Below are 17,336 nucleotides of genomic sequence, written 5' to 3'. Positions count from 1 at the left end.
TAACACGTACACAATGAATATTTGCAGATATTCATACATTATAATTGTACATTTTATTACGTTTGCTTTTTTCGATTCCTCGATAACGATTTTTGCTATATTCCTATCTAGTAGAAAATTTCATCCGTTTTAGATTTTGAAACCTGTATGCCTATACTGTACAGAGCTGGAAAGATGATTAGCGGGACAACAAAAACGCGTTGCTATATAGCTTACGTATATGTGACACTTCCAGCCAATATGTGAGCTTATCCTTATGATTATGTTGCATCTGTTAGAAACAAACGATTGTAATTTTAAATCAACAATATATGTTTTTTCCGAAACTAAAAACCACAAAGCCCCGGTAAATGTTATAAAGTAAGTAATAAGGGGGGGACGATGCGAACATATGTTGTATATCTATTGAACGAACAATAATAATTATTTAGCATATGAATCTACCGTAATAAAAGAACTTTTTATTTTTAAAAGTTAAAAATTAGGATTTTAAGTAAAGATTGAAATAACAAAGATGTCCAAAAAATCATTGCAAACAAACGAGAATCGCTTGAATAAGTAATTAGAATTGAATTCTTTAAGTAAATTTCTATTATCTCACAATCTGCACTCGAGATTCGCGCAAGTTATGTACCTACCTAACCAAAATACTAGGAAAGATCATCCTAAAACAAATATCCATTCAAAATCTCTCAAGCAACCCTGGACTTCAACTTTCTCTCCCATTTATTTCCTATTATCATACAGTCTCTATACGAGATCTCTATACAGATTCTTCAAGTAAATTAAGACGCTTAAAGAGATGATCGTAAAAAATATTCATGGAAAATCTCAACACCAACTTTGTATGCGATTTATTTCGCATTGTTATTTTTTACAAAATAAACAACGAATTTTTAAAAAGATCGCGGTTGTAAACTGTATGCCAAGTACCGACACACGACGTAGTCTGTAAAACGATCGCGTAATATTGTGATTTTTATCCGGGAATATTCAAACTACTCATTTTGTTGATTATTATTGTTGCAGGAAGACGCAGAGGATTGTCAAAAAAGAACGGAAAGATTGTTGTCGGAGGAGTGTCGCGTGTTTCGCGAGGCGATAGGCGTCGACGTGGAAGGTGTCGGCTCGTGGAGGGCTCAGAGGCGCCCTCACGACATCGAGGTATCTACGCCCCTGATCGGCGTCGCGGCGCACGAGCTGGAGTCGTCCGTGGACGGCGCAGCGTTCAACCCTGTCGCCGCAGCGGCGACGACATCTGCGAGATGCTCGCTGATGAAAAACGCGTTGAAAACACCGTCATCCTCTTCCACTTCTCTGCCCGTCAATGCCCACATCAGGCCAAGGTTGTACCTAGGCTCCGCGATCGCTGAGACCAGCAAGGAGGATGCCATGGAGCCAGAAGTAAAGGAGGAGGACGAACGAAGGTCGTCCACGCCGAGCCCCGAGGTAATTCTTTTATCTTCTTACTGTTCTTCCATTCGTACTCTCCTCCTATCTATATGTTCTTGCTTATCTCGTGCATACTCTTTTTTTTTCTTTTGTTTTCTGCTGCAGCCTCGTTGATGCATGCTACGACGTGTGATTGATAGGTTCGCATAAAACGATCACGGGTGAGATGACACTGAAATTGATCGGACTAGACTGTGTATATTTTTTCCTTTGTCGAGTGGCTGTTGTGTGGCTTTGTTTTTCCGAATCGAAGAGAAGCCTGTAATGCGCAGATAGAACAGGTGAATTCGAATACTCCGAGGGAATGCGATTGTCCATTGTAATGGATTGGTTTCTTTGTTTGTTATTAGAAGAACTTTATAAGCGATTGCAAAATCTCCGGCAATATTTTATCGTTTCTTCTTTTGCACGATTCGACGTGCCAAATAAATAATGTTTACCGATGTTAATTTGGATCTTTTTCATATTTACTCAAATCTTGCATGATGTTTTGTAGCTTCTGTATACTGGCATATAAACTGTCAGTGATGAAAATGAAATTATCATTTACCATTACATTTCGTTATCTCCTATGATGACAAAATGTCATTGCGTTGTCCGACATTATGTAAATCTCTATCGTCAGACGACAACGGTAATTGTATCGAAGATAGTTAATGCAGTTCCTAAAAGCACAAGTGCAGCGTCTAGTACTGTGCCATAACGAGTGTATAAATCAATTAATACCTATGGGGATTCTCAAGAGTGTGTAAACGAAAATGTGTAACATACAAGGTCCTCCATTAAGCGAGCAACAAAAGTTGTATGTTTATTAAAATATTAGTTGGTTGTATGTTAATCAAAATTTCTACACACGTTACCTACTCTCTATAGCTAATTAATCGTTCAACAAACTATTGCATTCTTATATAACTAGTTCCGAAATATCTGGAAAACAAAGATTACGTTAAATCTTACGTTATTTACAATACATTGGCGATGTTTTCTGCTGTTCAAACAAATTTAATATTATTTTGCCTTAGTCGAATAATTAACAAGAGATGGTTGGAAACCACTGGTATTGCCTCGTGCTTGTAGAGTACGAGTTCTTCCTACATGCACTTCCACCAACGTAGCTCCGTATTGATTTTACGGAGAGCTCATTCTGTCTTTCTCTACCCTTGGTTATACACGTTTACTCATATATCTATATCTTTTCTCGTTTGCGCTTCTATCTCTGCACTTTTTTCTTTCGCCTCCCCACCCTTTAACTCGCCCTGTCACCCTAAACATTTCTGCAAGAATTTATTTCGTACGTTTTCTGTAGCCTGTGCAAGAACGTAAGACGCTTAGAGTACGAACGTTGATTATTTCACGGTAGGGCAGGTAGACTTGAGTTAACTTCATGGCTTCCGTTCTGTTTTAGCGGGAAATTTGAATTGTTTCTAGAGTGTAATGTTTTTATTTTGTTTCCTTTTTTTTTTTGGAGAACGAACATGATCGTATTTAACGTACATATGGTCAGTGTTTTAAAAGATTTGTTAAAGGTGTTCATGTCGTAGATTTAAAATTACAAAAAAAATTTAATTTGGAATTACAATGTTTGATTAAGATTATACGTGGTAGAAAAAGAATTTCCTATAGCAGATGAAATGTTTTCTAAAAAAATAGATGTGAGTTTATAAAAATTGGTAAATTCCTATTATTATTATTTCTCTTGATTCGTGCTGAAGATAATTAAAATCTTGTCTATTTTCATATTTTTTATCGAGTGTTAATAGTAAATTATCAATTTGTTATACTTAAAGAACTTTTATATTTTCACGAATACAACTTTTTGTCGCCATACAATGAATTCATTGTTAATTAGATTGTTTAACTATGTTTAGCAGATTTATACAAGAAGAAATAAACGTTACAATGAAGGTGGAAGTAGTGAGGAAGACAGCAAACCAGATACATCCCTACAGGGCCACAGATTACCATCTTCTTATCGGGGAACGTGGCCCATCAGAAGAGACATATGGGCCAATCAACAAATGGGCTTTTCCACTCAACAAAGCACATCAATCACTGTACACAACGTAAGTCACTGTTTTTCTGAACCGCACATCGCACAATCGAATTTAGGGAAAAATAATAGTATTTTATTACTTTAATAGTTTTACAAATCGATTCCAAAATTATGCGTTATATAATCGCATTTTACGAAAAATAGTGGCCATTTCTTATCTTGATAGTCAAATAATCTCAAAATTATATTACATCAAGGAAAATCTATTTTGTTATTTTACTGATTTTACTAAACATCTCCAAAATTATGTGCCATGTAATTTTTTGAAGAATCGTGGAAGAGTAATATCATCATTCACTTTGTAGATGTGACAAGTCCAGGAGTTACATTCAAAAAGATATTTTGTTAATTTACTCAAAAATTATCTTTTTCTGCAGTTATTCACAATAAGTTTCTAACGTACAATAAGTTTCTGAGCAGTATCTTTATTTGACTATTACTATTTCTCCGTACTGTTAATATTTTGAAGAATCCTAAAGAATACAATTATATTAAAAAAAGGAAAACACATCTAAAGTGTAAGGATATAAATATGGAACATACGTACATATCGTGAGTTGAATGAACAGAACGACATTAATAAATACGTAACCTGTCATAAAGACGGCGCTGAAAAGGGAGCAATGACCTACGAAAAAGAAGTTTGACTCATCATACTAACCATTATCATTATTACACAATCGATTTGCGAAGCTAAAATCACTATGAAGGATTTAATAATTTATTACTATGGAAATCTATTTTATTAAGTCATAAGACATATAATATTACATATTTGAAAAATTAACGTAAATATTAACATATAATAATGTAATGAAAGTGTGACAAATATATTTTATATAATAGAATATTATATAAGTGAGTTGAACTATTTTTCTATGATATATTTAAAACGTTTATATAATAATTTATAGTTTTTTTATAATTGTATATAGTTTATATAATTATAAACGTTTAATATGTTAACGTTAAACAATTATTTAATAGAAACAATTAATTAGAAACAGGAAATAATTACAATTTAATAAATAATTTACAACGTTGCATAGTATATAAATAAAAAATTGAAAATAGAATATATAGCCCTTTGTGTATAAAATAAATAAATAAATTGAAGGTCAGTTTAAATTTCCTCGGAAACTTTACGAATATTCTTCGATTGTTGATAAATGTAAATCCTACAAAACTAGAAAGAAGGTTCTTAATTACTAAAAAACTAATTTAATTATTACTTTTTAATAAAGGAGAAAGGACTTCAAAGGTGACAGTATTCTTCCTAAATCAAAACCCTAATACTAATTTCAATCCTCTCCCATAGGACGTAGCCAGCGTGATGAGCTTTTCGTCGAATTCGGGCGGGGCCCTCGGCTGTTCCACGGAAATGCAAGGCGATCGAAGGCTAGGGGCGAAAGTGGACGTAGTGTACAATTTACTGGGAATGCTTGGTAGCACAGAGGGCCGAGAGGACATGAGCGCAACGTTACTCTCTATGAGCAATTCGATAGACAATTGCCTCATAATGAGGCAATCAGGATGCCTTCCACTGTTGGTACAACTGATTCACGCTCCAGGACAAGATCCAGAAACCAGAGAAAAGGCATCTCGAGCTTTGCATAATATAGTATATGCCAAAAGCGACGAAAGGGCTGGACGCCGGGAGGCGAGAGTTCTCCGGTTTCTAGAACAGTTACGGGACTATTGCCAGACTCTGAGGACGTCCCTAGAAACGGGTCAAGTTCCTGATGACCTAGAGAGGCATCCCGGGCCAACGATAGCGGCATTGATGAAACTTTCCTTCGACGAAGCTCATCGTCACGCTATGTGTCAACTCGGTGGACTTCATGCAGTTGCAGAGCTGATCGAGATGGATCATATGGCTCATGGAAGCGAATGCGACGATCAAAATTGCATCACATTGCGTAGATATGCCGGAATGGCTCTGACGAATCTGACATTCGGCGATGGAAACAATAAAGCATTGCTCTGTTCCTTCCGGGAGTTCATGAAGGCTCTGGTTTCGCAATTGAGAAGTCCAAGCGACGATCTCAGACAAGTCACAGCGTCTGTATTGAGAAATTTGTCGTGGCGAGCTGATACTAGTAGCAAACAAACGTTGAGGGAAGTGGGAGCAGTAACTGGTTTGATGAAGGCTGCGATGGAGGGTAGAAAAGAATCGACTCTTAAGTCAATACTCTCTGCACTTTGGAACCTGTCGGCACACTGTAGCACAAATAAAGTGGATATTTGTGCCGTAGATGGCGCACTGGCATTCCTCGTGGATATGTTGAGCTACAAAGCACCATCTAAAACTTTAGCCATTGTTGAAAACGCTGGTGGTATTTTGAGGAATGTATCTAGTCACATTGCTGTTAGAGAGGATTACCGAGCCATTGTAAGAGAGAGGGGATGTTTGCAAGTATTATTACAACAATTGCGATCACCTAGTTTAACCGTCGTTAGTAACGCCTGTGGAGCTCTGTGGAATCTTTCTGCCCGATGTTCACAGGATCAGCGTCTGTTATGGGACCTGGGCGCAGTTCCAATGCTTCGTAGTCTAATTCACTCCAAGCACAAGATGATTTCAATGGGTTCAAGCGCAGCCTTGAAAAATTTACTGAGTGCCAGACCAGGCTGTAATAATCTCGTCCACTTAGACTCGACAGCACGCGGATTAGGACTTCCAACTCTACCAACTTTAGTTGCACGCAGACAAAGGGCTCTGGAGCAAGAAATAGATCAAAACTTGGCTGAAACTTGCGATAACATCGAGCCTAGCACATCTCCGACTAATAAAGACGATAAGTTTTCGTTCAAGGTGGAACATAGCTTCTTGGGGATCAATACGCGAACTTTACGCTCCTATCAGCTACATAATCAACCTAGCACATCCAATATGAAGTGCAACGGAGTCGCTAGAAGCGAGAGTAGAGACTCTATGCGCTCCATAACAAGCACTCATTCTGACACCATGTTTGAAAGGGTAAATCGACACGTATTGAATGGACTATCTCCTACTGATATTCAGATAAAACAACAGTCCTCGTCGCTACACTCCGCAGTCGGTTTCGACAGCGGAATGTCCAGTGACGCTCACTCGAAGACCTCTTCGGAGAAGAAGTATACGTTACGCTACAAAAACGCCATCCCGGATCGTTTGAAGTCGTCTGACGGTTTTAACGGTCTCGTCGATCTTAGATGCACTAATTCTACCATTTCCTGGTCCTCAGCTCCGGATCAAGAATCCGCCTGTTCACAGAATTTGCTACACTCTTCTGTAGAAGACAACTTGCCACAAAGCGTCACGTCTGTGCTCAAGACTGGTAGTCAATCCAGTATTTCCGAGGAAACGGAGTTGAACATTTGCACAAAAACCGAGTACGTGAGTACGAAGTCTGGAATAGAAACCTCGACCTCGTTATCATTCGTCAACAACAGCTCTCCCGCGAAAGACAACATCAACTTTGGAAATGTCTACGACAAGACTGTTTTGCATCAGCACGGTTCGTTGAATACTATACAACAGGCTATTTCACCGACTGTCAGTTATCGAACAGAGGGAAATCTGTTCAGTGATTATGCCGAGACGGATTTGGATCAACCAACTGACTATAGTTTGCGTTATGCTGAACGAAGTCTGGAAGACGAAGGGAAACCACATTCTCACTATTTCCCGAGTAATGATCAAGAACTTATCCACGAAGATACAGTAAAGACCTATTGCACAGAAGGAACTCCACATGGAACGTCTTTAAATTCTTCTAGAGCGGCATCGGCTTCTGACTTGCAAGAGGATAGTCGACAGAGAAGTTTATTGAAGAAGATTCAGGAACAAGGTAAATTACAAGATATGGAGGAATTGAATTTAGAATGTACCAGAATGGAATGTACGGAAGTTTCGGGTGACAAGAAGAGAAGTCAAATGTTGCAGTACTTTGAAACGAATATCAAGGACAATAATGTTGAAGAAGATATTCACACTTCTATGAAAAGTTCATTGAGGTTTGTACACTTTCATGTAGATAATAAAATTAGCAAAAAAACAAACATTTTATTTAAAAAATAAGTGAAAATTTTTAGTAGCTTATTTTCTTAACAAAAAATGTTTGGGTCGTAAATATAACCTTGATTATAAATATAATATGATTACACATGGTTATATCATGATATATATGTTATGTATAATATATAGATATACGTACATCTATGTGAAACATTTCCTATCACTTGTTATTTTCTTTAACCTGAGGGTACTCTACGTATTTAATATATGAAAAAATAAGTGAAAATTCTGTATTTTCCTATTTGCAGCGTAAGAACAACAATTACAGAAGTATCTTCGAGCAACTTACAATATCCTGAGAGTGATAATATAGCGCCCAATTCTACAAAAAATAAACCAGGTGAAGTTACAGAAAAAATTGTTTATATTCACTCTCGATACGACACGATTCGAAATTCAACGATACTGAAAAATTTTCTCTAAAAATATAGAATTTCATTGAAACAGTTAAAAAAATGTATTTATTTTATTGTAGAGAAGAAATACGATACACAGAATGGCATGTTTGAAAAAAACGATAAATTTGATAAAAGTTATCCTAGCAGCGGTGTTAATTCGTACGTGACTAGTGCATTGAAGGCTTCTAACGATTCAGGATGTAAGGAATTTGAACTAAAAGGAGATACCCGTAACATGCCTTATATATTAAATATAAACAACTCTTCCGAATGTTTAGATCAAGTCAGTGATGGCGATGAGGACGACGAAGATCTGCTTACAGCTTGTATTAATATTGGAATGCAAAATAATAGGTAAATATTTTGATTCGATATAAATGTACTGTAATTATCGACAACATCCTTGGTAAATGTACAAATCGAACTTAACTATACAACAACCTTTCTGACTTCGATGATTTTTTAATATGTGGTGGGAGGCATGATTCCGAACAACTTTTTCCTATATATGTAACTGGCGATCGGCCTTAATTTCCGAGGTATTTGCAAAAACTATCATTACTACCATAGAGAATTGTACGTTGAATTGTGCACAAATCTGTGGCAGCATATACGTTTGTTTAGTTACAAACTGCCGAATAAAATGACCTGGTCGGAATTTTCTGCTTATGTATACAAACTGGGGTATCCGAGATGAAGGTTCGTACACAACGTGAGTTAGCGAGGCTGTAAAAATTGTCTACTATAATTTAATTAAAAATAAATATCTGTTTTAGAATTTAAAATTTAGATTAGCATTTTTAATCCGGCCAGCAATGCTTACATAAAATGGTAACAGTTGCCCTATTTCGTAAAATAATATCGATTATTCATTCGCCTATTATTTTTATAATACAGCAGCGGCCGAATTTGGAAATCTGACTTAAACCCAATACATACATCGATGATATTAATTTTTAATTGAGTTATAATAGACATTTCTTGCAGCCTGGCAAGTACATATAGTTGTGCATAGGTCCTTTAAGCTCGACTATAGTCTCGTTCATAAACAGAAGATAAGCAGTCGATGGCCGGCAACCAATACTGATGCATACACTGCCACAGACGCATGATTATAGGTAGAATTCACTGTAGTGAACACTGTATCGACAGTATTTTGCGAATGCATGCTCCATATATTAAAAAATCATCGAAATTGAAGAGGTTGAGTTCGACATATATATTTACCACATTTTTTTATTATTTTCGCTAAACAAAATAATTTTTAATTGAAAAATAATTCTTACGTCATTTTTTTTTTTTTTTTTTAGGCACAGGCATTCGTTTATAGGAAATAATTTTGAAAAAGTTCCACGAAATGAAAGCAATCTTACCAGGTACCAAACAAGCGTTGCACTAGATCAAATGGAGTGCAATTCATCTGTCGATTCTACCATGAACAGTCTTGATACAAAACAATCGGGATCTGAAGAAATAGTAGATCCTGATATTTGTACTGATAGTGTTAATGATAACTTATCGAATATGAATATTGTGTCAGATTATAGTCAAAGTACGGCTAAATTTATGCAAAAGGTGACATATCTATTTCGTGCACACAATTTTATATTTTTATAAACATAATTTCAGAAATGTACAAAAGCATGCGCATATCTTATAAACATCGAATTTTCTTATTTCAGGTGATAGAAACTAAAATTCCAGTGCAACAATCGAATCAAGTTTTGCAGAATGAGTTGGATGAAGTAAGAAACACGGAACGCGGTTCACTATTAGGCGATGATAGTCTGTGCAATTTCTCATTACCTTCGAACTTGAGGAATAGCCCGATATTACATGAAACAGTAGTGTTTAACACAGAACCAACACAGCAGCAATATCTATCTAGTATCGACACCCAATCGAACGAAGACATGTCGTCTCTGATACATAATGATCTTACTGATAATGATCAAAATATAGATGATGATTCTGCTAAGTGGGAAAATGATAAAACATCAAAAACATTAAAAGACAAAGCGACTGAGAATTCGTCTATGCAACAATCTTATACTAAAGTTACAGATTCAGAGAGTAGCGAATCGATCGATTCCGTGGAACAATCAGAACACGCGCTGTTAGAATTGTGTATCCAACCTGGATTAACGAAAACTATGGATAATATTCAGCTAAATAAAACCACGATGAATGAAATCGACGGTGAATTTGGGGAACGAAAAATTAGTAATTTTGATGAAAGCAGCAAAATGTACAATGACACGTGTGAAATAGATGGCATTAATAAAGAAAAAGTTGATTCAAAGCACAAACTGGCACAGAAACCTGCAGACTCAACGAAATATGTGGAGAAGGAAGATGTATATCGGCGTCAAAGGGATCCAGATGCAATGATCGCCTCGTTAGATCGGTTAACTGCGACTCTCGTGCAACAAACGGAAGCAATTCGAGAACGAGATTCGAGCGCAATGAAACAGAGCATATTGAGTGATACATGGAATGAAGATTCTCCTAATGATGTATCTTTTCCTAGCATAAGTATCAGTGCCCCTATAATCGCTTCATTTAAAAGCGATGTACCAGAAGAACCAGGAACAATTACCTCAGAGTGTTATGAAACAGCAAGTAGCGACAGTGGGCACATGACCAATTCAAAAATTATTCAAAGAGAAGCGATTAAATTAGCTGAAGCGGTGGATGCAGAAATGAATCGACAGAACGAACTAGATACAACCAGTATGACGTCCATGGATTTAGAAGCAATAAAACCACCTTCCTCGATGGGAAGCTTACTATCACTGACAGCTAGCTACGCAGGTTCGGGTGACTGTAGTGAGTCGTTCGTTAATCGAGACAGGTGTAATTCTACGTCCTTGCCTCCAATCCAGGCAAAGAATATATCTTCGACAGATTCTCGAAGCTGTCGTAAGAAATCTCTTCCTTTAGGTGTCGTAGCTAAAAGAGCTCTGAGTCAAACTCAGAGTCACACCGGCAGTCTCGAAAATTTGTTGAATGAATGTACTGGTTCGCACTTAGAAAGCGTCAAACCACCATCAATGATGGATGAGTTACCAGACGTTGGCGACATGGAAAATAGTATGTTGAGCGTGGCCAGTATTATATCAGAGGTGGCAGATTCTAAGGATCAAGACTCGCAGAACTTAAGCGGGAGCGACGCTGTTTTTGACTTACTAAAACCTGTCGCAAATGTGCTATCCATGACGTGCATGCGTTACGCCGAAGCTATGCAGAATAGTGCAAATAATAGTTTGAGTGAATATTTGGAGAACATCAATCCACCTTCGCTGTTTAATGAAGTATGTGAAATGGATGAGTCAACAGTGGAACAAGCTACAGAAACTATATGCAGCGATACGTTGTGTATTGACGCAGAACTACATACCGAAGAAGCTCCACATCCTGTGATGATAGACAGGATCGACGAAGCAGGTGATACCGACGAGGCAGTTACACCAATTTCGTCTGAATACTGCGTAACTAGCTCGGCAGAGTCCACGCCTAGGAAGCGATTACCCAGAAATTTAACACCAAAGCAGAAAAGAACTTTGGCCAAGGAAAGATATAAGACGTATACTATAGCTGCGGAACTCGACAGAAAGGAAGAAGAACGACAGGAAAACGTAGTACAGGAGAAGATTGCACGGGGGAAAATTTCACCTTTTTCCAAATTGACACCTAAGCAACGTAGACAAGAAGATAGAGCTAGGTTTCAAACACAGGTATTGGAAAATCCCTTCCCCGACATGAATCAAGATCAAAATAACCAACAGGAAGTTAATGCTACTTATGAACAAGAGAATTCTGAAAAGGCAACGGGAACAACGTCCCCGGTAAAATCTGCTATCCCCACATTGTCAAAACTATCCACTTGTAAAACGTTGATTAAAAAGCGTGCCGAGCAAAAGAAAAATAGGGAAAGATATCGTACGAGAACTTTAAACGACTCAGAACGCATATTCATAGATACAGAAAGTAATACTACTACAAACGCGATAGAAGATAGATTACCAGATTCAACGCACACTATCGAATCGGATGAAATTCAAACCATGTTAGAACAGAATGCAACCATCGTGTTAAATACATTAAACGAATCAAATAAGACAAATGAAACTGGCGAGGATGGGTTGCTAGATTGCGAGACTATTAGTTTAGTATCAAATGAATCAGAATCAGAACGGAACCTACGGATGCGGTTTGTCAACGGCGTCTCTAAAAAACTAATAGGTTCATGTGTTCAACAAATGGACAATGTACAAGAACCAGAAGACGTTCATAAGGAAACAATCGAGATCGAAGAACCCAGGTCGCAAGAAGACATCAGGTATACAGATAATGTGGAAACTGAAAGCGAGGATGAATCTAATAATACCGAAGGACCACCTAGAGAAACAAAAAGGCCCCGAATAATCAAACCAGCAATTGTGAGAGATCCCAGTAATGATTCTAACGCTACGGATAAATCAGACCCAGAAAGTCCAAAGGCCATTCGCGGAAGAAGAAAAGCTCTCTACTCAAATCCGATTACGCGAAAGCCAACGCCACAATCGTCTCCATTGAAACAGGTGAATCCTGTCAGTGGAATACCTATAGGTCGTAGCAACACTTCACCTATTGTAAGAGCAACTAGAGCTACCACGCTGAGACAAAATAACAATAGCCCAGGTACAGCGACGAAAGAATCAACAAAATCAAATATAAGTCCTAAAATGAATCCCAGCTCAACAGATGACAAACGAACGAAAATTTTATCGGTGGCTGCAAAAAGAGCATCAGTTCCTCAGAAAGGATCGTCATTAACTTTCACAAAGTCCGTAAAGAGGCACAGCACACCTCCAACGTGTTCTTCCTCGAACTATCAACAAGAAACGAAGACGGACGTAACGATTAAGCCCTTGGAACGACAAGGAACATTTACCAAAGACGAACCAGAAGTGGAGAATGCGCCCACCGTAGAATCTTCGTCTTCTTCGCCGATAAAAACGAAAATCGCAAAACCCATTAGAGGTGCAACATCCAAAGTACATCCAACAACTGGGAAACCAAAACTTACGCCAAAGACGCATCAAGCGCACCAATCGAAATTGTCAAAGGGAAACGCTTCAGAGAAGATTCAATCTTCGAAAGCATTATCGTTACTGGTGGCTCCAAAACGATTACCTACAGGGAAAGCAACTGCAACTCCAAAAATATCAGCCAATAATCAAAATACTGCACAGATAGAAAGCGGTAAAGTCTTTCGAAAGGTAGGTCCTCTTGGTCAGAGATCTAACAGTAATTCCAGTATTGTATCCAACTCCTCGACCGGAATGCAAACTAGAAAATTGGCAAAGGAAGCGACTAGTAAAATTGCAAGCCTTTGGAAAAAGGTAGAGGAGAGTAAAAATAAGCAACGGTTTGAGAAACCAGATACTAGGCAATGGCTACAGCCTGTTAATTGTGCTAACGAGATGGATACCCCATCTCCAGTGAGCAATCCGCCAGCTTTTAGGTTGTTTCGTAGTTCCACGTTCGAAGGAGTGCCCCAAGAGAATGATAATCCCGAATCAGCTTTGTACAAATCGAAATTGAAGAGGCCATTGATAATGGGCGTACAACCTAGTAAAGTGAAATACAGAAACTCTTGTGACTTGAGCGGAATGAACGCAAACGACGCACCTTGCAAGATTCCTGTAAAATCTAGTGACGCTTCTACGTACAAGAAAGACATCGTAGATGTAGTTGATACGTCGGTTGTTCTGCGAAAATCACAGCATACCGAGTCCTCCACGACAGAGGTGGATCCTATGAAACGAATATCACGTCTTGGTTCCTTTATAAGAGTAGACTCTGCGAATGCAGAAGGTTCTGCACAAACATACGTTAATGGGTCCTGTGTGCGTACACCCGCGTCCGCCATTGTCCCACCTTTTAATTACAACCCGAAGCAAGATATCCCTTTGCAAATAACCAAAGTAACGCCGGATGAAACTGAAAGCAAATTCAGAGTGACAGATTGTCATAGCGACATAGTCACAGCTTCTACGAGAGTAACAACGGTATAGTGAGAGCCTGTTATAAAGTAAACAACTTTCTTTCGTAGTATTGCTTTTCTGTTTCAGGCTAGTCATTGTACATTTGATTTACTGCTGTATTGATCGTAAATCAACACGCAGTACATATATTACGAATACTTGATAAGTAAGTTGAAGGTTTCTTTCTTACCTCACACATCGTTTAAAGGACACCGAAAATTTTCATGGTATCTCATTAATTTTTACACACTAAAGATAAGAAGAATAATCGTTTGAATACTTTTCTTCGTTGCATGTGCATTGGCAATGCAATTTTTATTCCCCCCCTTTTTTAAGAGGTATAATTAAAATGTGACATAGCCGAAAATCCTGATAGATCATTCCTATTCACTTTGCGTGTTGTATATACATATATTGAGAAATTCCATAATTACGAAGAAAATTAAAAATCGGTAGTACGTAGCAGTAATTATGCTCGATTATTTAATTCAATTTTGTATATATTAAACGTCGATGAAGAATGTAGAAAGTTTAGTGATATGCATTACGACTCATGATGTATATGGAAATATGTCGCTGTACATCTTCGTAATAGATAAATTTGCAAGGAATAAGATCTGTATTTTGTTTCCATCGTAAACTCATTTGTATTCTTTTAATTGAATACAAAGTCTAATTACTTTTTAAAGACTGATAGAAACATGATGAAGATTTGGACGAAACTTGGACATTTTCAGCGCAACAGAATGTTACGACAAAAGCAGTAATGATGTTTATATCGATGTAGCGGTCTAAGTAACGCTAAACTGGCATTATGTGAAGAGACAAAATTTTGTAAACCCTTACTTTAAGTTTCTAGTCTACTTGAAAATTTACAGTTAAAATAGCTTCTATTTTGGTCATATATGTATTACATAAAAAATCGATTTGCATGTAACAAGTGTCTACTGATTCGATTGTTACCCTTTCTAAAATACATGTAGCTACAATTAAGAGTGTGTACGGATCAATTATGTATTTATAGATCGGAAGGTTTAAGGTATTGGCATGACGTTTAATAATATTACTTTCATACGTTCTCATTTGTTTTCTAGTTTCATTGGAAAATTTACTATTGTTCGAAGCATTTAATGCGTACGATACTTTAAGTTTGTTTCTATATCGCGTCATCTTCCCTTCTACATGCACCCGATCGATCTGAAATTTCATTAGAAGGAAACTGTTTGACACGATATAGAATAGATTTTACTATTCATTATTTACGTATTTGTTACACAAGTCTTATACCCTGTTCCAGTTCGAGTTAATTAGATTTAACCCTTCCAACTTGGAACCACATCAGGGTACCTTTATATTTTTTTCTTCATACAGGATTTGATCTGTACACCAGAATTCCTTTTCAGGGTTCTTTTGTAATCTTCGTCTTTTACTTAGATCTTAAGTATTCATCTTTTGTTATACTGTATTTTAGATTCGGCAGACATCTTAATGATTTGTATATTAATAATTACAGTACAATAAAATTTATAAATACTAATATCTATTTTGTTTAATATTATATTCATATTGAAACATTTATATTTATACAAAAATTTATTTGTCATATAATGGACATTCGTAAAGGTTAATGGATTTATCTTCAGATACTGATGCAATCATGTTATTTCTTTGTGGATTGTACTTTACAGCCCATACCTAGAAAAGTAAAATGCTCACAACTCCAAATCGCAGATTACTTTTTCTGCTTTGTAAATTTACAATAAAATTTCCATAATGCTATATATAATACAATATCTCACCTGATCATTGTGTTCATTAAATGTATGTAAGCATTGTCTTTGGGCTAGTTCCCATACTTTAACTGTATGATCTGAACTACTAGATGCAAACTGTTGACCATTTGGAGCAAAAGCAACACCAAGTACCCATGAGGCATGACCTGACATAGTTCCTGCTAAATTAGCATCTTTCCTATATGTAAGAATAAAAAGGAATATATTAATATTTCAATGTTTTAATCATATTTCTATTTTATGCGAATTGAAACTATGAAGTACTTACACGTCATACAGTTTCATATGTCCATCATCTGATGCGGTAAGAAGTAATTGAGAATCTGGTGAAAAACAAAGAGACCTGATAGGCATTGCATGACCTAAAATATTTCAAATACATATTAATAATTGTAAATCATCAATAACTTATTAACAAAATTTGTTATTACCTTCCAATGTACGTAAAACTTTTCCATATGTAACATCAAAAATATTGATAATCCCATCAATTGCACCACTAGCAATGTATTTACCATCAGGGCTCTAAAATAAGTAATTATATAATAAAAAAACTATCTTCTGTTATTTTTGCACAAAATTATACAATATAAATATTTAAAATACATACATAGGCAACGCTCAATATAAATTTTCCACCTCTGGTATCTAAAGTTTGTTCTTGTTTACCACTGTCTGTTCCATATAAATGTATTTTACCTGAATGACTACCAGATACAATGAATTTATCATCTGGAGAAAATACCACTGTCCAAATATCTACAGGACCTACTTCAATGCTTGATATTTTCTCTCCTGTTTGCAGATTCCATAGTTTTAAACTCGAGTCTAATGAACTTGATGCACATTCTGAAAGCATGTGTGTACATATCATATTGCTCTGCTAACATTAACATATTCATTAAAATAAAATGCATGCAAATAATTTTGTGTTTTTATTAATTATTCACTTGAACCATCTGAATTAACTGCAACAGATACCACACCAAGTGAATGACCAGTTAATTTATATTTTAGTTGTAAACTTTTGTCTTTTTGTTCCCAAACTTTGACGGCATCATCGACTGAACCGGTTACTAAATATTCCACTGTCTCATTCCCATTAAACTGCATCGATTCACTGCCATATAATGAAGAAAATTATACAGGAGTATATATATGATAAAAAATACATCGAAATTAATTACCGTGAATCTTCATTATCCTGCTGCAATTCCTTTTTCTTCTTTAAACAGCCCCAAGCACAGGTCCAAATGCTATCTTCATGAGCATTTTCAGTTTTATTAACTATCGAATACTGAAAAAATTTTTAATTCGTCTTTGCAACTATCGCATATCATGGATAACATAACCTTTATAACGTGATAATTTGCAAATTCATTTATATTCCTCACCATTCTAGAAAGTATCTTTTATCTTCCAAACAATGACTAAAAATGATTTTGATCTAATACAAAATATACTGTTCTCTAATTATATATACATACTATATATTTATAAATACACGCATACGTAGCTTAAATATCCGAGAGTTCACCACATGCGTAT

General features: G+C 36.4%; 2 protein-coding genes across 7 annotated transcripts in view; one reads left to right on the top strand and one right to left on the bottom strand.

Annotated features, from left to right (window-relative positions):
- Positions 1-15,534, top strand: part of LOC132914029 (uncharacterized) — an 87,093-nt gene extending 71,559 nt beyond the window's left edge. For 3 of the 6 annotated variants that reach the window (XM_060972791.1, XM_060972792.1, XM_060972794.1), the window contains 7 exons: positions 1,030-1,449; positions 3,321-3,515; positions 4,824-7,504; positions 7,814-7,905; positions 8,041-8,317; positions 9,274-9,538; positions 9,646-15,534. In XM_060972791.1, coding sequence (XP_060828774.1) covers positions 1,030-1,449; positions 3,321-3,515; positions 4,824-7,504; positions 7,814-7,905; positions 8,041-8,317; positions 9,274-9,538; positions 9,646-14,025 — 8,310 coding nt within the window. In that variant the 3' untranslated portion in view covers positions 14,026-15,534. The remainder of the gene's footprint in view (positions 1-1,029; positions 1,450-3,320; positions 3,516-4,823; positions 7,505-7,813; positions 7,906-8,040; positions 8,318-9,273; positions 9,539-9,645) is intronic. The other 3 variants (XM_060972795.1, XM_060972793.1, XM_060972796.1) reach the window with 3 other exon arrangements.
- LOC132914034 (superkiller complex protein 8) lies at positions 15,063-17,336 on the bottom strand. The gene is made up of 8 exons (XM_060972803.1): positions 17,183-17,336; positions 16,976-17,085; positions 16,739-16,908; positions 16,399-16,637; positions 16,220-16,313; positions 16,057-16,150; positions 15,795-15,966; positions 15,063-15,690 (listed from the first exon to the last, which is right to left on the bottom strand). The coding sequence occupies exons 1-8, from the start codon at positions 17,183-17,185 to the stop codon at positions 15,589-15,591; spliced, it is 984 nt and encodes a 327-aa protein (XP_060828786.1). The 5' UTR covers positions 17,186-17,336; the 3' UTR covers positions 15,063-15,588.

The sequence above is a fragment of the Bombus pascuorum genome, chromosome 14, assembly GCF_905332965.1.
Source record: "Bombus pascuorum chromosome 14, iyBomPasc1.1, whole genome shotgun sequence".
Taxonomy (NCBI): Eukaryota; Metazoa; Arthropoda; class Insecta; order Hymenoptera; family Apidae; genus Bombus; species Bombus pascuorum.
This window is presented reverse-complemented; position numbering and strand designations above follow the sequence as displayed.